This window comes from Coenobita brevimanus, chromosome 55, assembly GCF_032717465.1.
Source record: "Coenobita brevimanus isolate Jiangsu-jjx chromosome 55, ASM3271746v2, whole genome shotgun sequence".
Taxonomy (NCBI): domain Eukaryota; kingdom Metazoa; phylum Arthropoda; class Malacostraca; order Decapoda; family Coenobitidae; genus Coenobita; species Coenobita brevimanus.
Genome location: NC_137008.1, coordinates 46,877,078 through 46,900,372, shown reverse-complemented (window position 1 = coordinate 46,900,372; position 23,295 = coordinate 46,877,078). Strand labels below are relative to the sequence as shown.

General features: G+C 39.5%; 1 protein-coding gene across 1 annotated transcript in view; it reads left to right on the top strand.

Moving 5' to 3' along the window:
• Positions 1-23,295, top strand: part of LOC145401213 (zinc finger MYND domain-containing protein 11) — a 643,482-nt gene that overhangs the window by 473,374 nt on the left and 146,813 nt on the right. The window contains exon 11 of the mRNA XM_080273521.1: positions 10,331-10,385. Within this exon, the coding sequence (XP_080129647.1) occupies positions 10,331-10,385 (55 nt within the window). The remainder of the gene's footprint in view (positions 1-10,330; positions 10,386-23,295) is intronic.

The following is a 23,295-nucleotide window of genomic DNA, read 5'->3' as shown; positions in this document are numbered from 1 at the left end:
ATGAGTGCATGAGTGGTGGTCCCGTCGGTCAGTAATAAATAAAAAACCGCGGTCTCGGTCATAAAAGAGACAAGATAAAGTGAAAACTGTCTCCATATGGTTGAATCATGAAGGAAACGAACAGTGCATTGTTTACGATCAGTGAGAAAGAATTTGAGGGCTTTTGTGAAGAGGATGTGGGAAAAGGAAGTATTAAGTTGAACCAGACAAGAATAGCAGGTGTAGAGAAAACAGCGGAGAGGAATGACCAGGAGATAAAAAAGGTATGGGCAGTAATTAAAGAGTTACAGGAACGGACCATAGAACAGGAAAACGAGATCAAAAGTTTAAGGAGTACTGTACACTGGAAAAAATCTGTACATGTAGTGACGAACAAGAAAGGGAAGTTACTGAATTAAAAGTGAACAATGAATCAGCCTCGAATGAAATAAAACAGCTTAAGAGAGAGAATAAGAGGTTGGAAGAGGAAAGGGACATGATGAAAAGCAAACTAGATGAGTATGAATCCAAATCAAGAATACAGGAAGAGCACATTAAAGAAATCAAGGAGCAACATAAGGGGTGGAAGAAAATTCAGGAAGAGGGAAATGTAAATTTGAGAGAGATTATAGACCAGCAAAGCAAGGAAAAAGTGGAGAGGGAAGTGGTTAGGGTGTTGAGAAGTAGAGAATCTTTAGTTAGAGATGTAGCAGATAAGAAAAAATGTATAATAATTTCAGGAGTTAAAGAAAAACGTATAACAATAAGATCAGACAGAGAAAAAGGAGAACTGAGTAAGGTTAAAGAAATAATATCAGTAGTCATGGAGGAAAACAACGAAGCTCAAGAAGAGATTGAAGAGGTGTTTAGGTTGGGAAAGTACGAGGAAGGAGGGGCAAGGCCATTGAAGGTAAAATTTAAGTCCCAAGCAACAGTTAACGAAATTACCAGTAGAACATGGAAACTATTGGACAAGGAAGGGTTTAAAAATGTTTGGATAAGGAGAGATGCAAATGAGGAAGAAAGAGCTAAAATAAGGGACTTAGTAAAGGAAGCAAAGGTAAAAAACGAACAGAGAACGGAGAAAGAGAAGACAGTGTTTTATTGGAGAGTCATGGATCAGAAGTTAAGGAAGTGGTACCGGTGGAGAGAAGGAGAAAAGGGGGTATAGAAAACATAAAAAATCATTGGAAGGTGGCATATACTAATGTTGATGGTTTAATATCGGCACGGTTAGAAATCAACGATCTTTTAAGGATACATGAACCTGATGTTATGTGCTTTGTGGAGACCAAGTTAAGAGAAGATATTGATGTTCATATGGGAGATGGTAAATACAAACTGTGGAGAAGAGACAGAAAAGAAAAAACAGGAGGAGGAGTGATGATAGCAGTGAAGAACAACATAAATGTAGATACCGTGGAAATGGGAGAAGGCAGGGCTGAAACGATAAATATGAAATTAGAAACTGGAGAGAATAACAAGCGAGATTTGGTAGTAGTGTATGTTCCCCATAAAACAAGAGCATGAAGTGATGATGAATACCAGGAAATGCTGTCAGACACGGCATGTTATTTACAGAAACTGATTGAGAAAAGCAACAATATAATTTTAATGGGTGGCTTCAATTGTAAAGAGGTGAACTGGGAGGAATGGGACTCAGGAAATGGCAAGGATTCATGGGGCACTATATTATTAAATATAGCAATGAACAATGTGATGACGCAGTGGGTCAAAGAAGAGACAAGGTTTCGAGGAGAGGACACACCAGCAAGACTAGACTTACTGTTTACCAAAGAACCTGATGTAATAGAATCCTTGAAATATCTGTGTCCTATTGGAAAAAGTGATCATGTGGTCATTGAGTTCCAGATGATAATAGGGAACGTGGAGCCAAGAGACGAGCTTTATAGACAGGGAAGGTACAACTTTGGAAAAGCAAACTATACAGGATTGAGAAAATCGTTTGAAAATGCAGATTGGACAAAATTCAGAAAAACAACAGAGATACAGAGGAAGTGGGATATTTCTCTAGACCTGTATAATTCGGGAGTGGAAAAATTTGTGCCAAGAGTAAAGGGGAAAGAAAACAGGAAGAAAGAGTGGTTTAATAAAAGGTGTATGATAGCAAAAAGAGAAAGAGACACGGCGTGGAACAATTGGAGAAAGAGAGGTAACAACAGAACAAAGGATGAATATAAAAGAACTAGAAATGAGTACACAAGAATACGCAGAGAAGAAGAAAGAAATTTTGAAAAAGGTATAATAGACAAATGTAAAGATGAAACCAAACTGTTTAATAGATTTGTTAATGGCAAACTGAAACAAAAGGAAGGAATCACCAAACTGAAAGTAGAAGGAGAGGTCTATAAGGATGCGGTAAAGCAAGCAGAAATAATAAACAAACGCTTCCAGTCAGTTTTCACTAATGAAAAGGAGTTTGTGGAAGCGGAGGCAGTGACTAGAAATGTAGTGATAAAAGATATAAAAGTGGAAGTACAGGATTGTATAAACTACTAGAAACTCAAGATGTAATGAAAGCCCCAGGACCTGATGGAATCTCTAATTGGGTACTGGAGGAATGCAGAGAACAACTGGCAGATAAGATTCACAGTTTAATTGTGTGTTCTCTGGAAGAGGGGAAAGTGCCTCAAGAATGGAAGATGGCAAATGTGGTATCAGTATATAAGGGAGGAAACAAGGAAGAACCCTTGAATTATAGACCAGTGTCCCTAACCAGGGTGATCGCAAAATTGTGTGAAATAATTCTGAAAGATAGATGGATAAAATATTTGGAAGAGATGAATATTTTGGCTAATAGTCAGTTTGGATTTAGAAGTGGAAGGTCATGTGTTTCCAATTTGTTGAGTTTTTACTCAAGAGCGATTGACAGGCTTCAGGAAAAAGAAGGTTGGGTGGATTGTGTGTATTTAGATTTGGAGAAGGCCTTTGACAAGGTACCCCAAAAGAGACTAATGTGGAAACTAGAGCATATAGGAGGACTGAAGGGGAACCTCCTAGAATGGATGAGAGACTTTTTGAGAGACAGACAAATGAGGACAGAAATAAAGGATAAGATGTCTGGATGGAGGGAAGTAACAAGTGAAGTCCCACAGGGCTTGGTGTTGGCGCCAGTAATGTTCCTGATTTACGTAAATGATATGGTAGCTGGAGTGAACAGTTATGCAAGTCTGTTTGCTGATGATGCAAAGATCATGAGGAAGGTAGAGGTTGAGGAGGATTGCAAAATGCTGCAGGAGGATCTGGATAGGATACACGAATGGAGCCAGACGTGGGAAATGAAATTCAATGCAAAGAAATGTAAAGTATTGGAAATGGGTGAAAGTACCAAGAGGCCATCATTGAATTATTTGATGGGTAATGAACCAGTCACAAAAGCGAGAGAAGAGAAAGATTTGGGTGAGCTGGTCCAGGACAGTTTGTCACCTGAAAAACACATTAACAAGACAGTTAGAGAGACGTATAAACTCCTGACTAATATAAGAGTAGCTTTTCATTATATGGATGAGGAGATGATGAAAAAATTGATAGTGGCCATGATTCGCCCCAGGTTGGAATATGCAGCGGTAGTGTGGTGCCCACACAAAAAGAAATATATAAACAAGATTGAGAGAATACAAAGAACAGCAACCAAGATGGTACCCAGTCTGGTAGATCTGTCGTACAGAGAGAGGCTGGAAAAGCTGGATTTGCCCTCCTTAGAAGAAAGGAGAAGGAGAGGCGACATGATTGCAGTGTTCAGGACCATGATGGGAGTAGATAAAATTGACAAAGAAGATCTGTTTTTATGGGATAAGAGAGTGACAAGAGGACACGGGATGAAACTGAGGAAGCCAAGCTGCTTGAAGGACATCAAGAAATATAGTTTTCCTTATTGATGTATAGACCTGTGGAATAACCTGGACAAAGAGTTCGTCCAGTCTAAAAACTTAAACGAGTTTAAAGCTAAATTTGACATTGAGAAACAGAGACGGGATCCCACGAGCGTAGCTCATTTCCTGTATATCACAGTTAGGTAAATTAGGTAAATACACACACACACACACACACACACACACACACACACACACACACACACACACACACACACACACACACACACTAACACACACACACACACACACACACACACACACTCACACAAACATAGACGCTCACACATACATGATCCGCCCCAGGTTAGAATATGCAGCGGTAGTGTGGTCCCCACACAAAAAGAAAGATATAAGCAAGATTGAGAGAATACAAAGAACAGCAACCAAGATGGTCCGCAGTCTGGCAGACCTGTCATACAGAGAGGCTGGAAAAGCTGGATTTGCCTTCCTTAGTGGAAAGGAGAAAGAGGGACGACATGATTGCAGTGTTCAGGACCATGGTGGGAGTAGATAAAATTGACAAAGAAGATCTGTTTGTATGGGATAAGAGAGCAACAAGAGGACACGGAATGAAATTGAAAAAGTCAAGCTGCTTGAAGGATATCAAGAAATATAGCTTTCCTTACAGAAGTTTCGACTTATGGAATAGCCTGGACAAAGACATCATCCAGTCTAAAAACTTAAACGAGTTTAAAGCTAAATTTGACTTACTGAGAAACAGCGACGGAAACCCAAGAGCATAGTACATTCCGTGTATATCACAATTAGGTATATTAGGTAAATACTTAAATATTTTGAACGACTTAGACAAAGAGGTGGTGCATGAGAAAAACATTCATGTGTGTAAAGGTAGCCTTGATAAATGTGGATATGGAGACAGGACAACACGAGCATTGCTCAATTCCTGTATACCACAAATAGAGAGCAACAAGAGGACACGGAATGAAATTAAAAAAGTCAAGCTGCTTGAAGGATATCAAGAAATATAGCTTTCCTTACAGAAGTTTAGATTTATGGAATAGCCTGGACAAAGACATCATCCAGTCTAAAAACTTAAACGAGTTTAAAGCTAAATTTAACTTACTGAGATACAGCGATGGGAACTCACGAGCATAGCATATTTTGTGTGTATCACAATTAGGTATATTGGGTAAATGCATAAGTATGTGGAACAACTTAGACGAAAAGGTGGTGCAGGAGAAAAACATTCATGTGTGTAAAGGTAGACTAGATAAATGTGGATATGGAGACAGGACAACACGAGCATCGCTTAATTCCTGTATACTACAAATAGGTAAATACAAATAGGTAAATACACACTTTTACACACACACTCACACTCACACACACACTCACACTCACACACACACTCACACTTACACACACTCACACACACTACATAACTCCTCATCTTCAAATCCCAGAAGGTCCTACAGGTCCATCAACACCCCTGGAGGAAGTGAGTTCTCCAAATTTTGTTGATATGTATATTGACCTATTATTGATACCCCTATAATTTTCAGACAAATAACCATTTTCTCCTACATGTTACACATATGACAGAAAGTACAGCTTCATTAGCAAAAACTAAAAGAAAGTAGTGTTCATGTGTAGTTGTTTATAACAATAAAAAAAAAACACACTGGAAAATTTTAGTCTGTACATTAAAAAAAAAAAAAAAAAAAAAAAAAAAAAAAAAAGGCTTTGGGAGCATGGTCTTCAGGCAAAGGGGGGAAAGACACTGTTTTTTTTTTCTTCGCTTGCGGTAAAAGTAGGTAGCGATCGGAAGAGTAATCTAGCTTTGTCGTCCTATTACTCAAAAACTGTTGGATATATCGACTTCCTGTAAGAACCATGATAAAGAGCAGTAAATTCTACGTACAGTATGTTCATTACTGATTATAAGCTTTTGGGAGCATTTTTGGTGGGAAAAGGCGGGGGAACAGATTTTGTTTTTTTCCTCGCTTGTGGTAAAAGTCGAAAGTGCTCGGAGGAGTAATCTCACTTTGTCGGCCAATTACTGTATTGTACTCAAAAACTATTGGACGTATCGATTTTCTTTAAGAACCATGATAAAGAGCAGTAAATTCTACATATGTTCATTACCAGAATATAAGCCTTTGGCAGCATTTTTTGTAGGAAAAGGCATGGGAACAGACTTTGTTTTTTTTCTCACATGCAGTAAAAGTAGAAAGTGCTCGGAGGAGTAATCTTACTTTGTCGGCCAATTACTCGAAATCTATTGGACGTATCGATTTCCTGTAAGAACCATGATAAAGAGCACTAAATTCTACGTATGTACAAGACATAACAATGTAATATCTATGATCAGAATTCGTTGTTATGTAGGCGGGAATATAACGTATGCTGTGTGCGCATCATGCAAGTGACGCTGGTCGTGAGTACCCGGTCATTTTTGGCGATTTACTTGAAAATTATGAGGCGTATTGCAACCAACTGGTGCTCATGAGAAAGCTCGTGAAATTCTGCATAATATTATGCAATAAAAACACAAGGTGTACGAGACAAGTTCTTCAGAAAAGCTCCCTGAATTTTTTTTCAAAAATGGCTTTCAGTGTTTGGCTGTTTTCTCGAAAACTACAATTCGTATCACAACTTGATTTGTCTCGTTAGAAAGCTGATGAAATTCTCTGTCAAAACTTCTAATAACATTTTCCTGTATGGTGGAAAGCATTCTAATGGTGATGTTGGGAAGTGAAATTGATGTAGCAAAATGTTTATTCACGGCTGCCTAATGCTGTTTTATTCTTGTTTTCCTGTTTTTTTGTGGTGCTTATCGGCTAGAACAAACATCGACAAATAAGTTGAGATAGGTTTCATGGTAGTATATTGATGTTTGGGTGGTGAAAATAAGGCGAGAATATGTGTTATTTGCTGCGCACGAGCAGCCGGGCCAGGCGGCCAGGTGGATAAAATTGTGCGCCAGAAAACTTAACAAAACTTAGAGTGCACGAGAGGGTTAAAAGTATGGGGGGGGGTCTGGCAGTTAGCTTAGGACAAGTTAGATCAGGTTAGGTTAGATTTGATTAAATCACTAGTTTTCCATAGCTTTGACACTATTATTAGTGGTTTCTTTTGCACATGTTTGAGTATGTTTGATACACTGATGCATCCAGTCAGAGTGGTGGTTGGTAAACAACGCGGGCAGTTGGAGAGATTGTTGATAAACACATGACATGGGCGACCTGGTTACTTCCCTAACCCTTTCAGATCAGGTGGCATGTCGACGTTCCAGTGAGGAAATGTCTGTTGCTGTCGGGAGGCGTGAATGTGTTCTGGACTTTTTATATTTGCAGAGTGTAGGAGGAGGAATCTGAAAGTTAATGTAAACAAAAGTAAAGTTATGGTGTTTGAGAGGAATGAAGTCACAGAGTGTGCAGTGAGGTTGGATGGTGAGGATATGGAGAATATGAGTGCATTCAAGTACTTGGGTGGTGTGATGAGTAAGGATGGAACTTTGGGGGATGAAGTGCGTGAAAGGGTACAGAAGGGAAGGAAGGTCGTTGGTACACTGAAAGCAGTGATGAGAAATAGGGAGGTGAGTATGGAAGTTAAGAAGTCACTGCATGATAGTATTGTGATCCCTACCCTGACGTATGGAAGCGAGGCATGGACCTTGCAAGAGGGGAACAAGTCAAGAGTGAGAGCAGTGGAAATGAGTTACTTGAGAGGAGCATGTGAAGTGACGTGGAGGGACAGGTTGACGAATGAAGAAGTGAAGGATCGATGTGGGGTGGATGTGGATGTGGTTGAGAAGATTAGGAGAAACACACTGAGGTGGTTTGGACATGTGAAGAGAATGGAGAATGAAAGACTGACTAAGAGGGTGTATGTAGGTGAGGTGGAGGGAGGGAGAGGGAGAGGTAGACTGAGGATGAGGTGGAGGGATGAAGTTGAGAGGTATATGAGGGAGGGGGGGTGAGTTGGGGGGAGGGTAGTCAAATGGTGGGTGACAGAGCGACTTGGAGGCGTTTTGTCTGCGGCCACCCTTTGCGGGATTAGGGCGTCGGGCTATAGATAGACAGATAGATAGACCAGTACCTGGGGCCCAATAGTGGTTCAGTATCAGGATGTGGCAAGACTGAGAAGTTGCCATCACAGGAGGACTATTTTATTGTCTATTATTTTTGTCACGTAGCAGAGGTATGTCGAGGTGTTCAGTACAAAATGTTTCATTGCAGTGGCAACTTACATGGATCTGATGGAAGTGATGTCTGATCACTCAGATTATGTTGTCAGATGAAAGTGAGAGTGAAAATGAAAGTGCAGTTATAAGAGAGAGAGAGAGAAAAAAAAAACTTGAGTTTACCGTTATACCGAATGGCATGTTTCTGGCAATGGGGTAGCCCCAACACCACAGGTTTTGACAGCTCACCACACAGTTAATTATTATTTTTCTTTAACAGTATGCTAGACATCATTTTACTCAGGAAATTATGGTCTTTTTTGGGTATGGAATATTTTATCAAAACACTTATCTTTATATATCTCAAAATTCCCATGTGTGGGACATCCAGCCAATAAAAAATGCCCATAGTGAAAGGGTTACATACCCCAAAAATAGGTTTATTTTGTCTTTCCTCAATCGCTTCCTGAAGTCACAATTCTGTGGTTAACTGAGTTGTGTATTTACCAAAATTAGTCACTGTGAAATAATGAGTTTGTTATAAGTAGAATCGGTGTACCCATTTGGTAAAGGATTACCAGATTATCATTCAGAAATGGATGTTGAAAAGGAGTGTGGGAGTGTGTCTACAGTGATGGCTGGTTGGAAAAGTTTAAGCTGTGTCACGGAATTCACAAGTTGGATGTGAGTGATGAAATAAAGCCAGTGTTTGCTTGCCTAGGTATAAGGTCCATTATCCTTCATCATCCGGAAGACTCCTGCTACCGGCTGTGGCCAAACCTGGCCATAACCGGATATGGAAGGTCTTACTTTATACAGTTTAAGCAAAAAACAGGAAAAACAGTTTTAATGTTACATAGTACAGCCTGAAATTACTACTACACTGTATGACTAAAGCACTTTAGCAGTGGCTAAGCCACACACAGATCAGTCAATTACAGTACAGATAGTAATCTCTCAATTATCTGGTGTAACTCAGCCAACCCCCATCCCGGACTTTGCAGAAGACCGGATATTGCTTAGGTACCGTACCCCCAGTTTGCTATCCATTCAGTGTTGAGCTGGATAATGTGTCGCAACCCAAAGCTGTCCGTCTCTGCTCACTATCCTAAAAACATTCTAACAATATTACCCATAAGTAAAAGATTAAAATCAAACTCAAAATGCAGTATAGTATTGATACAGTACATAATATAATCATAATCATACTGTACTCACCAGATGTTGGCATTGGTGGAGGGAAGATATGCACTGTTATGTTCTCACTATGTAGTAGTCAGAGCATTAGGGCACGGAGCACTGAGGGGTCACAAGGTTTGTCACGGCACTGCAACAGTGAGCAAGGCATGGGAAACCACAGACCAAGTCACAGCACTAGGGGATAGCCACTGCATTGGTCACAAATGCAGAGCACACAGATATCTCCTCACTATATGGCATCCACGGGAGAGTATGAAAGAATGATGTTAGGCTTCGCGTGTTGGGTGGGCCGCTCCCGCAACACATTGTGATTGGCTGGTGCATCACGTGGTCTGCCTGTGCTCTGATTGAGTCCCATGTCTAAGCCGGATGATACACCTCGCTGCCAGAAAGTGCATAGTACCACTGATCGCTTCCTGTTTCTGAGATGGATATTGTTTGAACAGAGCCAAGCAAAATGCTCTGGATCTTGTGTTGGGCTGGATATTGTGATGGCAGATAATTAAGAGATTACTGTACTTTGTTTTGAAAATACTGTAGAATAAAATTTACTGAGTAGCATAATTAATACCATATTGGGAAATTAACAGTGCTTGATGAGCATTCATAACAGTTTTCATTTACAGTGCGATCAGAGATGATCGATCCTGTTCATCCTCTGCTTCACTGCTGCCCAAGCAAAGCTGCCACGATTGGCATGGGTGAATGCAGCTCAGTGTGTGTGGTGTGGTGGGTAGTTAATGAGGGAGGAGATAGAGAAAGCCAGGTTGGGGCACAATGATAAGTTGCTTCTCATAATCCCTTTACCCCAGTGTCATCTTTTATAGTGTGTTTTATTCTTGCTTGCCAAATTATTTTATTCAAGGGAAATGTCTTGTATTGATGGGTGAGTAAAATCCTGTAGTCTTCTATTGTGCTTCCCATTTTTAGAGTGATTAAGATGCTTAAGATGTTGATTGATTGACTGACTGAAATGTTTGTTGTTGTAAAGGTGTATCTCCTACTTTTGTATCCGTTTTCTTGTTTCTGGATCCTACCAACCTCTTCATTCATGGGAAATGAGGTTAGGATGATGATGATAATGAATTATTTTATTGTATCTTTGCAGAGGTCAGACCCAGCTACTACAGACAACACCAAAGAAAGAGGTGAAACAAGAAGAGGTAATATATATGTTTGTATTTTCTTTGTGCTCGAACTTAAATACAAATGCAGACTAGTTAAAAGTACCCAGCGTTGATACTTAAGATAAAGAATCCACCCATCCATCCATCATCCAATCCTACATTGCCCCATGAGGAGCGTAGGAGCCCAGGGCCAGGCAGTTGGTCCTGACATTTAAGATGAGAGTGACCAGCCTCACTCATCCCTGAGTGGCATTACGTGAACAATAAACCCCAACCTCCCCTTGGATATAAACCTTCACCAGCTCAATCTGATTGGAGCGCCTTAATTACCCACTAAACCACCAGGTGCCAAAATTTGGTTATATGGTTACCACCCAGCATAGTACAGTAAATGGTTTCCTGGTGTACAGGAAACCATTTGGCTTGTCACTCAGTGTAGAGTCACCCATAGACAGAAGGAAGAGGAAAGAATGAAGGAATGAAAGACAGAAGAGGAAGTGTAAAGTCACCCGTAGGCAGAAGGACGAGGAAAGAATGAAGGAAAGAAAGATAGAAGAAGATGGAAGGAAAGAAGCATGGAGGAGAGGACAGGGCAGACACCCGAGAGCAGCACTACATTGAGTGAGTGGATGGTGAGCGCCCCCACCTACCACGTAGATAATTATTGCATAAAAACAAAAAGAAAAAAATCAATCTATCTATCTATAGACATATGCTGCAATCCCAGAAGGAGTGGCTGTTTGTCTTTTTGAGTTAATTGTTTTACAGGGAGGGGCAGTAACCCTTCACCAACACTTTTGTTGACATGTAGGGAACACATGTGGGTTGGCTATATGGTTTACCATCCAGCATTGTAAATAGTTTCATGGCTTACTGGAAACTAATAGGCTTGTCATTCAATGTAAAGTCACCTGAAAAGGAAAGAAGAGTAATATAAAGTGACAGGGAAGATGGGAGAAATAGGATGAGAGGAGGACAGACACCTAAAAATAATGACAAAGATGAAGAAAGAAGTAGGCAGCATTACATCAAGTTAGTGGATGATGGTGAGAAATAGGAAGAGAGGCAGGCAGACACAAAAAAAGAATGATAAACATGAAGGAAGAAGTAGGCAGCACTTTATCAGTTGAGTGGATGATGGTCGCCATCACCTACCACCACCACCACCACCAAAAAAAAAAAAAAAAAAAAGTATCAGTGCAAATCAATTCAAGTAAAAGTAACAAAGTTTCTTTTTAAAGTACTCAAGCACTGAAAGTAAAAAGTATATACTGGCTCTCAGTCACATCCAGCCCATAAGGTAGCTCATTATCTGGTCCCAGAAATATGACATTGCCAGAAGTGGTTGAAGAATAGCAAGCCATCAGGTGTTGATGAGGTTTATGCAGAGATGATTATATGTGTTGGAGGGAGTGCAGTGTTCTTTGGATGAATGAAATAGTACCATGAGAGTGAAAGAAGGCTGTGATTGTGTACAGTCTGTATAAAAACAAAGGTGATAGAAGTGAGTGTAAAATTGACCTTGATATAAGGCTGTTAAATTGCTCTAGAAAAGGTATATGGAAGAATAATCACTGAGAAGGTAAGAGATACATCAGAATAATTGGTAAGTGACTAAAAGAGTGGATTTTGAAGTGGAAAAGAATATGATGATCAGGTATTTGCAGATTGACATAGTGGTGAAAGTTTGTGGAAAACACTGTAGGGTATTAATGGCAATTACTGGTCTGAAAAAGAGTCTGACAGGAAAAGAGAGAAATATTAAGAAAAGTTTCACATATTTGCAGTGTGACTGGAAAATTGCTGCATGTTGTTCGAAGTTTTTTTTTATTATGAGAGTGGTGCTGTCGAAGGACATATGCGCAGCTTCCATAAAGATGTTTTAGCACTTAGAATAGTGTAAATGTTTTGTAAGTCCCTCCCTGTTCCTCAAAAGGCAGATGGTAGACAGGTGTAGAAGGGCCATTTCAGCCTGCAGTCCACTGAATTAACACTTCAGGTGAAACTGTTCCTCCTCCTCCTCCTCTCCCTCTTCCTCTTCCTCCTCCTGCTGGTAGCAGCAGCAGCAGTAGCAGTGGCAGTGACAGGAGGAGGAGGAGGAGGTGGAGGTGAGACTTTGATGTGGCATGAGAATGAAGCCAGGAGTAAGATGAGTGGATTGGAGAGTGGGTAGGATAAGAAATACTGTAATGTGCTTCTGCTGACAATAAATTTGAAAAGAGTGTACTTAGATGCTCTTCTCATATGGAGACAATGGATTTGAATAGTGTGGTGAAAAGGGTACTTATAAGTGAGTTTGAAGATGGAAAGAGACATGGAAGGATAAGAAGGTGAATAGATATGGTAAGGTTAAAGAGTGTGTGAGAAAACAAGGTATGGAAGTTGAGGTCAAAGAAGTGACAGGTGATTTTAGTTCGTTGGATGAAATTTGTATGAAGGATAACATATCAAGGGTTTACCACCCCCTTTATTAATAAAATGTTATCTGATAGGTGATGTGAAACACATCTGTAAATGAAAGATACTAAAAATATGTGGCTGGATGGTCATTTCTTTGAGGCTGAGTCAAGATTCTGGAGGCTTGGATAGCGAGTGAATGAGTGTGTGTGATCCATTTCACATGGGATGCTGTTATTGGTTTTCCCTCCATTGTGTCTTTTCTCTTTCCTTGGTTTTCATGCCTTACCTTATTTTGTCCTTAGGTGGAATGATGATGATTAGGTGATAGTGACTTGTTGGAGGTTGTTTAGAGGGAAGGAAGCATGGGGGTTAGGGACAAAAGTATAATTATGAAAGAAAGCATAAGAGTGTGTCAAACATGAAAAGTTGACAGTGCTTGGTCAGCATCTATATTTGCTCTGTTCTTTGCTCTGTCACCAGCCATCAGCCATGGAGTCAAACCCCATTACAGGAATATGTAATGAGTACTTTTCAGCTAATTTTTCAATTATAATAGAGTAAAAGTATTTGGTAGTTCTGCTTTGGGTGTCTGTCCTTTCCTCTCTTCCTTACTTCCTCTTCTGTCTTTCTTTCCTTTATTCTTTCCTCTGCTTTTTGCCTACAGGTGACTTTAAACTCCCGCTTCTGTCTTTATTTCCTTCATTCTTTCCTCTTCCTTCTATCTGTGGGTGACTGCACTGAGTGACAAGCCAGATGGTTTCCTGTACACCAGAAAACCATTTACTACACTGGGTGGTAACCATATAACCAACTTATGGTGACTGGTGCTTTAGTGAGCAATTAAGGCATTCCAATTGGATTGAGCCTGTGTCGGTTTATATCCAAGGGGTGATTGGGGTTTATTGCTTACGTAATGCCACTCAGGGATGAGTGAGGCTGGTCACTCTCATCTTAACGTCAGGATCAACTTGCTTAGCCCCGGGCTCCTATGCTCCTCAGAAAGGCAACATAGGATTTGATGATGGATAGATGGATGGAAAAGTATTTGAAAGCTATACTTAAATCTAAATAAAAGTAATGATAAATATCTGTACATTTTAGGAAGTAGATAACCACAAAAGTTACTTAAATACAGTACTCAAGTAAATTTATTTCAGTACATTACAGCTCTTTACATATGTCATTTTACTACAGTGTAAGATCATCTTAAGAAGTGGCTGGCATACATTTTTCTTTCGGAGTTTAATACTACAGTGACCTCACAAGGGAAAGGAAAGAATTATGTAGCCTTCATGGATTTGGAGAAGGCATATGACAGAGTGGATCTACAAGGAACATGGAAAATATTAAGAATATAATGGGAAATTGTTGAATTACATGAAGAATGAAGAGTATGTATGATGAGGGTATGGCTGAAGTGCATGTGGTTATTGAATTGAGTGAATTTTTCTTTTTGAATGTTGGATTGAAACAGGGATGTGTCATGCCACCATGGCTGTTCAATCTGTAAATGGATGGGGTTATAAAAGAGGTACAAGGTAGGGCAGTGGATGCTGGAGCAGCTCAAATTAGAGAGGGCAATGTTTAGAAACTCCCTCTACTGTTGTTTGCAGATGATACTGTATTGTTAAGTGAAGACTAAGGTGAAATGCAAGGCTTGGTGAATGAGTTTGGAAGAGTGTGTAAGAAATGGGATCTAAAGGTGAATGTTGGAAGAGTAAAGTTATGGTCTTTGAGAGAAATGAAGTCACTGGATGTACAGTGAGGTTGGATAAGAAGGAAATGGAAAATGTGAATGCATTTAAGTACAGTAGTCCCTCATTTATCTGGACGTGTTCATTATCTGGTGCTAGACCTTGGCTCTATTAAACCATTTCCCGAATTTACTTGCTATTATCCGGATGTAAAAGTCCCCAAGAACTTTGGCTGACCAGCCAACATGTTCAAACATTTGGTATTGTGGCCACCAGGCTTGAGCTATGAGCAGGAGGTAGTCTGTAACCCACAACCAGAGCTAAACTGTCTGTCCGCCTCTGTACTGCATAGTTAAAGTCGCGCACTTGTCCTGTCACTCCCAGCAAACCTTCAGTACCCAAGTAATACGACTGTAACCCACAAGCGGTGTGAAAACATCTGTACGCATTCCTCACCAAATGTTTATTATCGGGTGGCCATGGGGGCTGTCTTTTCCAGCCGCTGCCTCCATCAAACACAGATCACAAGCCACGAGTACATGTTTGGCAACAGGGGTTGCCCGCCTGTCTACCGAAGGTTGAAAGTGCCCCGGTCTCAGTGAGTTGTGTTTCTGTACGGCCACTCGGCGTCCAATAGACCGCAAGCCATGAGTAAATATACGGCAAAAGTGCCTGGCCGCCTGTTGACAGAAGGGGGAGAATCCTGCCCACAGCCTTGCTTCTCACCCCCTCCCATCCCTTCTCCATACCCTCCTGGCTCCCCCCTCACTCCCTCAGTCCTTACTGTCCTTCGTGGTGATAACACTGACGTGAGTTTTCAAACTTTTTTTGTGATTTATTCAACTATTATTGGTTGTATCGAAATTCTGCAGTAACCATGAGAAAGCTCATGAAATTCTGCATCTAGACATATGCCTGGCTCTTGGATGGTGCAGGCAAAATTTTGCACTGGGATGGTGGTAAGTTATATGAAGGTAAGTTCTACTCCTGAGCACTTTATTCTTGCTGAATTTTTGTACTTTTACTTGTCAGTTTTATGTGTTTTTATTAGCTTATCTTACAGTATAAACATCATTGAAGATGATGGTGTACATTTATACCAATACAGTATAACCAATATCTGGTGGCATATTTGGCTGTGGAATTTTTTTTTGACCCTTGGGAGCAATCACTCGTCACAGACAGCAGATTTTCAAACTGTCATCATTTTTTTTTGTGTGTGTGGATTTTGTTGTTTATGCATTTTTTTTTTTCATGTTTAGCATTAATATGGATAATCCTATGTGTGTTTTGATGTTTCAATATGGCAGAATGACCAAAAAAAACAGCCAAAATTAGGAGGGGTACTGTACATACAGGAGTGAATAGGTTGGGTGTTTTTTTGGTTTTCGATGTTTTTTTTATTTTATTGTTTTCTTGGTGTTTATCATTACTTTGGATATTCCAATGTGTGTTTTGATGTCTAGTATGGCAGATTGACCTGAAAACAGTGCCAAAATTAGGAAGGGTACTATACTGTACATACAGTTGTGTTTAGGTCAGTTGTTTTATGGTTTTCGGTGTTTTTATGGTTTTCCTGGTGTTTAGCATTACTTTGGGTATTCCTATGTGTGTTTGGATATCTAAATATGGCAGATTGACCTGAAAACTGCCAAAATCAGGAGGGGTACTGTACATAGTCGTGTATAGGTCTGGTGTTTTTTTGGGTTTCAGTGTTTTTTTTTTTTAAATAGTTTTCTCAGTGTTTATCAGTGCTTTGGATAATTCTATGTGTGTTTTGCTGTCTGAATATGGCAGATTGACCCCAGAACAGTGCCAAAATTAGGAGGGATACTGTACATACAGTGGTGTATAGGTTGGGTGTTTTTTGTTTGTAATGTTTTTTTCATGGTTTTCCTGGTGTTTAGCATTACTTTGGATATTCCTATGTGTGTTTGGATGTCTAAGTATGGCAGATTAACCTGAAAACAGTGCCAAAATTTGGAGGGGGTACTGTACATATAGTCCTGTATAGGTCTGGTATTTTTTGGTTTTAATTTTGTTTTTTCATGGTTTTCTTGGTGTTTAGCATTACTTTGGATATTCCTGTGTGTGTTTGGATGTCTAAATATGGCAGATTGACCTCAAAACAGTGCCAGAATTAGGAGGGGTACTGTGCAGATGGTGGTGTATAGGTAGAGTGTTTTTTGGTTTTCAGTGTTTTTTTTTTTTTTTTTAGTTTTCTTGGTGTTTACCATTAATTTGAATATTCTTATTATGTATTTTGATATCTAAATATGGCAGAATGATCGGAAAACACTGCCAAAATATGGAGGTGTACTGTACGTACAGTAGTGTTTAGGTAGGGTGTTTTTTGGTTTTCATTGTTTTTTCTGCATGGCTTTCTTGGTGTTTATCATTACTTTGGATATTCCTGTGTGTGTTTTGATGCCTAAATATGCCTGCATGACTGGAACACACTGCCAAATTAAGCACTGGTGCTGTACAAATAGGTTAGGTATATGTTGGGGATGGTTATAGGTAGTGTTTGGGTATGGTAGGGGAAGAGTGTTCATTATCTGGATGTTGCCACTATCTGAACATGCCTTTGGCTTTGTTATGTCCAGATAAATGAGGGATTACTTTACTTGTGTAGTGTGATGAGTAAGGATGGAAGTTTGGAGGGGGAAGTGTGCTTGAAAGGGTACAACAAGGAAGAAAGGTTGGTGGCTTTTTGACAGCAGCGATAAGAAACCAGGAAGTGAGCATGGAAGTAAAAAAGTCACTGCATGACAGTATTGTGATACCAACTCTAATATATGGAAGTGAAGCTTGGACCTTGTTGGAAGGACACAAGAATGAGAGCAGTGGAAATGAGTTATTTGAGAGGAGCATGTGGTTACATGGAGAGACAGATTGACAAATGAGGATATAAAGCAGCATTGTGGTGTGGCTGTGGACATGATAGTATGCGTTAGGAGAAATACGCTGAAGTGGTTTGGCCACACGGAGAGGATGAAGAGTGAGAGACTGACGAAGAGTGTATATATAAGTGAGGTGGAGGGAAGGGGAGGCCAAGGATGAAATGGAGGGTTTGAGTGGAGAGGTATATGAGAAAGGGGGGAGTGAGCTGGGAGCAGGGCAGTGAAATGGCAGGGGACCGGGTGACATGGAGATGATTATTTTGTTTGTGGCCACCCCTTATGGGATTAAGGCATCAGGAAATAGGTAGACAGATAGATAGACCTTACAGTTGATGCAAGGTTGTGTTCTTTAAACAGTTAGGTAATGTGGATTTTATGTAATTTAAATATATTTATCCCTGATAATTAAAGATAAGTTAAGGTCTTAGATCCTGTGGTTGTGAATACATAGTATTTATTTACTACTGTACTTTGTGCATAGTGTCTTCTGATTTTAAGATGTTTAGAATATTACTCCTTTGAAACAAGCCATTTTTGGCCAACATGTTAGCTGTTTTTGCAAGCCAAAGCAGCTAGCAAAACAAAGTGATTATCACACTGGTGAGTGGTGTGATTCGTCTATGGCCTCTTAACAACAAAAAAATAGGTGAAGCTTGTTGTGAAACCTCCAGTGAGAAAAGTATTAACAGCATGTATTGTGTTTCTGCAAACAAATGCTGTTCTTCTAACATATGAATAATGAATTTGTAATGTTCAGAAGTTGGGTAGGATGCCATGGTGAAATGTGTTTACAAAAAATGCTATTTGTGGCTAGTTTTTAGAGAGTCCAATTAATGATTTTATGGGATCAGGAATAAAAACAGTATCATTATGAAGCAGAAGATTCAAACAGTACTTTGACAGTGCTTTTAATTATTATTTCTTCATGCCCTAATTATATATTGTATTCAGTTACAAAATTTATATGAATCTCATTTGAGTACAATACAAACAGAGGTAAACGCATTATCCATTTCTTGTTGCGGGCAAAATCTCACTAACTGTGTTAACAACTTGCAAAGTAGCCAACATGTCAGCCATTTTTTGCCTAGTCAATACCACCTTAAATTGGAAATCCTCCGATATTTTGAGAATTTGTGTATTTATTTATTTAATTTAATATACCAGTAGTCCATCCATCCATCCATCCATCCGTCATCTAATCCTGTGTTGTCCCATGAGGAGCATAAGAGCCCAGGGCTAGGTAAGTTGGTCCTGGCGTTGAGGGTGAGAGTGACCAGCCTCATTCATCCCTGAGCGACATTATGTGAACAGTAAACCAACACAGGCTCAGTCTGGTTGGAATACCTTAATTATCCACTAAACCACCAGGTGCCATAGCATGGTTATATGGTTACCACCCAGTGTAATAAGTGGTTTCCTGGTGTACAGGAAACCATTTGGCATGTCACTCAGTGTAGAGTAATCTGTAGACAGAAGGAAGAAGAAGGAAAGAAGGACATAAGAAGAAGGAAGGAAGAGATGAAAGGGCGGCCACCTGAGAGCAGCACTGCATTGAGTGAATGGATGGTGAGCGCCTCCATGAATAATTTTATATATTTATCGCCCATCATTAGCAAGGCAGAGCAATAATGTTTTTGCCTGCTGCTGTGTGTGTATTTACCTATTTGTATTTACCTATTTTTAGTACAGTAAAAGTCCAATTCTTCGGCATCCAATTCCCCGGCAAATCTGGCATTTCGGCAGTTTTGAGAAATAGTCCCATTTACGAAAATCTCTGATCATTCGGCAGATTTTCCTATTTTTTTTCGTCAGTCTTGAAATTCTCCATGAGGACCCTCTACTGCTGGGGACTTCTTCCAGCAGTAGCAGACTCTAATCAACCCTTTCTGTTGTACATATGTAAATAAGGAACCTACTATAAGTTTAGGTAAGTGCATGTGAACTTGTAGGCCTACTGTACAATTACATTTATATACAGTATGTTCACTAATTTCTTTATTTTTCATATTCATGTATAGTACTTTATTCATTACAGTATTGTACAGTATCAAACAGTATACAGTACTCTCTCCAAACACATTTGTAATGATATGAGTAATGATGATAGTGTTCACCGAAACATATAAGGTATTGAGTGGGTAGGGTTTTTGATAGTTCGGCAATTTTGATTTTTTGGCACTAGCCTGGTCCCATAGATGCCGAAAAATTGGACTTCTACTGTATACAGGAATTGAGCCATGCTCGTGTTGTCCTGTCTCCATATCCACATTTATCTAGTTTACTTTTACACACATGAATGTTTTTCTCCTGCACCACCTTTTTGTCTAAGTCGTTCCAAATACTTATGTATTTACCCAATATACCTAATTGAGATACACACGAAATATGCTATGCTCGTGGGTTCCCATCGCTGTTTCTCAGTAAGTCAAATTTAGCTTTAAACTCGTTTAAGTTTTTAGACTGGATGATGTCTTTGTCCAGGCTATTCCATAAATCTAGACTTCTGTAAGGAAAGCTATATTTCTTGATATCCTTCAAGCAGCTTGACTTTTTAATTTCATTCCGTGTCCTCTTTTGCTCTCTTATCCCATACAAACAGATCTTCTCGGTCAATTTTATCTACTCCCACCATGGTCCTGAACACTGCAATTATGTCGTCCTTCTTTCTCCTTTCCTCTAAGGAAGGCAATTCCAGCTTTTCCAGCCTCTCTCTGAATGACAGATCTGCCAGACTGGGGACCATTTTGGTTGCAGTTCTTTGTATTCTCTCAATCTTGTTTATATATTTCTTTTTGTGTGGAGATCACACTACCGCTGCATATTCTAACCTGGGGCGGATCATGGCCACTATAAATTTTTTCATCATCTCCTCATCCATATAATGAAATGCTACTCTTATGTTAGTCAGGAGTTTATAAGTCTCTCTAACTACAGTATCTTATTAATGTGCTTTTCAGGTGACAAACTATCTTGGACCAGCACTCCCAAATCTTTCTCTTCTCTCATTTTTGTGATGGTCTCCTGGTACTTTTACCCATTTCCAATATTTTACATTTCTTTACATTAAATTTCATTTCCCACTTCCGGCTCCAATCATGTATCCTATCCAGATCCTCCTGCAGCATTTTACAATCCTCCTCAACCTCTATCTTCCTCAAGATCTTTACATCATCAGCAAACAGACTTGCATAACTGTTCACTCTATCAACGATATCATTTACATAAATCAGGAACATTACTGACGCCAACACCGAGCCTTGGGGGACTCCACTTGTTACTTCCCTCCAACCAGACATCCTATCCTTTATTACTGTCCTCATTTATCAGTCTCTCAAAAAGTCTCTCATCCATTCCAGGAGTTTCCCCTTCAGTCCTCCTATATATTCTAGTTTCCACATTAGTCTCTTATGAGGTACCTTGTCAAAGGCCTTCTCTAAGTCTAAGTACACAAAATCCACCCAACAATCTCTCTCCTGTACTACATCAATTGCTCTTGAGTAAAAGCTCAACAAGTTAGAAACACATGACCTTCCACTTCTAAATCCAAACTGACATTCAGCCAAAATATTCATCTCTTCTAGATATTTTATCAATCTGTCTTTCAGGATTCTCTCGCACAATTTTGCGACCATGCTGGTTAGAGACACTGGTCTATAATTCAGGGGTTCTTCCCTGTTTCCTCCCTTATAAGTTGGTACCACATTTGCCATTCTTCTGGCACTTTCCCCTCTTCCAGAGAACACATGATTAAACTGTGAATTTTATCTGCCAGCTGTTCTCTGCATTCCTTCAGTACCCAATTAGAAATTCCATCAGGTCCTGGGGCTTTCCTTACATCTTGAGTTTCCATTAATTTGTACACTTCCTGTACCTCCACTTTTATATCTTTTATCATCGGTACATTTCTAGTCACTCCCTCCCCTTTCACAAACTCTTTTTCATTAGTGAAAACTGATTGGAAACATTTGTTCATTATTTCAGCTTGCATTGCTGCATCTTTATAGACCTCTCCTTCTACTCTCAGTTTAGTGATTCCTTCCCTTTGTTTCAGTTTGCCAGTAACAAATCTACAGAACAGTTTGGATTCATCCTTGCATTTGTCTGTTATGCCTTTTTCAAAATTCCCTTCTTCTTCTCTACGTATTCTTGTGTAATCATTTCTAGTTCTTTTATATTCTTCCTTTGTTCTGGTGTTGCCCCTTTTTCTCCAGTTGTTCCACTCCTTATCTCTCTCTCTCTCTTTTTTTTTTTTTTTTTTTTTTTTTTTGCTATCATACACCTTCTATTAAACCACTCCTTTTTTCTGTTTTCTTTCCCTCTTACTCTTGGTACAAATTTTTCCACTCCCAAATTGTAGAGGTCTAGAAAGATATCCCACTTCCTTTGGATCTCTCTTGTTTCTCTGAATTTTCTCCAATCCGCATTTTCAAAAAAGTTTCTCAGTTCTGTGAAATTAGCTTTCCCAAAGTTGTATCTTCCCCAAAGTTGTATCTTCCCTGTCTATGAAGCTCGTCTCTTGGATCGACGTTCCCTATTATCATCTGGAACTCAGTGACCACATGATCACTTTTTCCTAAAGGACAGAATTATTTCAGTGATTCTATTACATCAGGTTCTTTGGTAAACAGTAAATCTAACCTTGCTGGTGTGTCCTCACCTCAGAACCGTGTCTCTTCTCTGACCCATTGCGTCATCACATTATTCATTATTATATTTAATAATATAGTGCCCCAGGAGTCCTCGCTGCCTCCTGAGTCCCATTCCTCCCAGTTCACCTCTTTACAGTTAAAGTCACCCACCAAAATTAAATTATTTTTTGTAATTAGCTAGCCATATCTGACAACATCTCATGATATTCGTCATCATTCCATGCTCTCGTCTTAGGGGGAACATACACTTCTGCCATATCTCTCTTCAGTTTCTCTCCAGTTTCTAATTTCATATATATCACTTCAGCCCTGCCTTCTCCCATTTCCATGGTATCTACAGTACATTTATGTTGTTCTTCACTGCTATCATCACTCCTCCTCGCGTTTTTTCTTTTCGGTCTCTTCTCCACAGATTGTATTTACCATCTCCCAAATGAACATCAATATCTTCTCTTAATTTGGTCTCTACAAAGCACATGACATCAGGTTCATATTCTCTCAAGAAATCGTTAATTTCAAGCCTGGCCGATATTAAACCATCAATATTAGTGTATATCACCTTTAAATTATTTTTGATGTTTTTTATACCCTCTTCTCTCCTTCTCTCCATCAGTACCACTTCCTGAATTTCTAATTTTTCACAGCAATCCCCCTTAGTTTCCTTCACTTCTATTTCCATATATACCACTTCCTTACTTTCATATCCAATACTCTCCAAAAAAAAGTATTACATTCTTCCTCTGTCCTCTTATCATTTTTTTCCTTTGCTTGATCCTTCAGTGATTTTAAAACTTCTCTTTCTTCTCCATTTAAATCTTTTCTTATTATAATATTTTCCATTCCAGCCTCTTTGCTTAATTTCCAGGTCATTTTAAGTATATCATTTACCAAACTTTTTGATGTCAACTTGACTCTCATTGGTCTTGTTTCCCCTTTCCTATAAGGCCCTATCCTCCTTACTTCCTCAATTTCTTTTACCCACTTGTCTCCTTCGGAGTCAGTTTTGCCTAATATACCTCTCACCAGGTTCGTGTCTCTCTCGAGTCTCACAAATCTAACCTTTTCTTCCTCCTCCCTGTTTCCAAATATTACCATGCATCTGTTCCTTTCTACAGTTTCTCTCACTATTTTCTCTTTTTTCTTCAGTATTTTCACTACAGTTTCTTCTATCTTTTTCTTGTACATTTCCCTTTCTTCCTGGATGATTTCTCTTAAGCTGACCACTTCTTCCTGTTCTTCTTCTACGTGTGCCCACTTTGCCTTATGTTCTTCTAAAACACTACTCACCTTCTGTGTG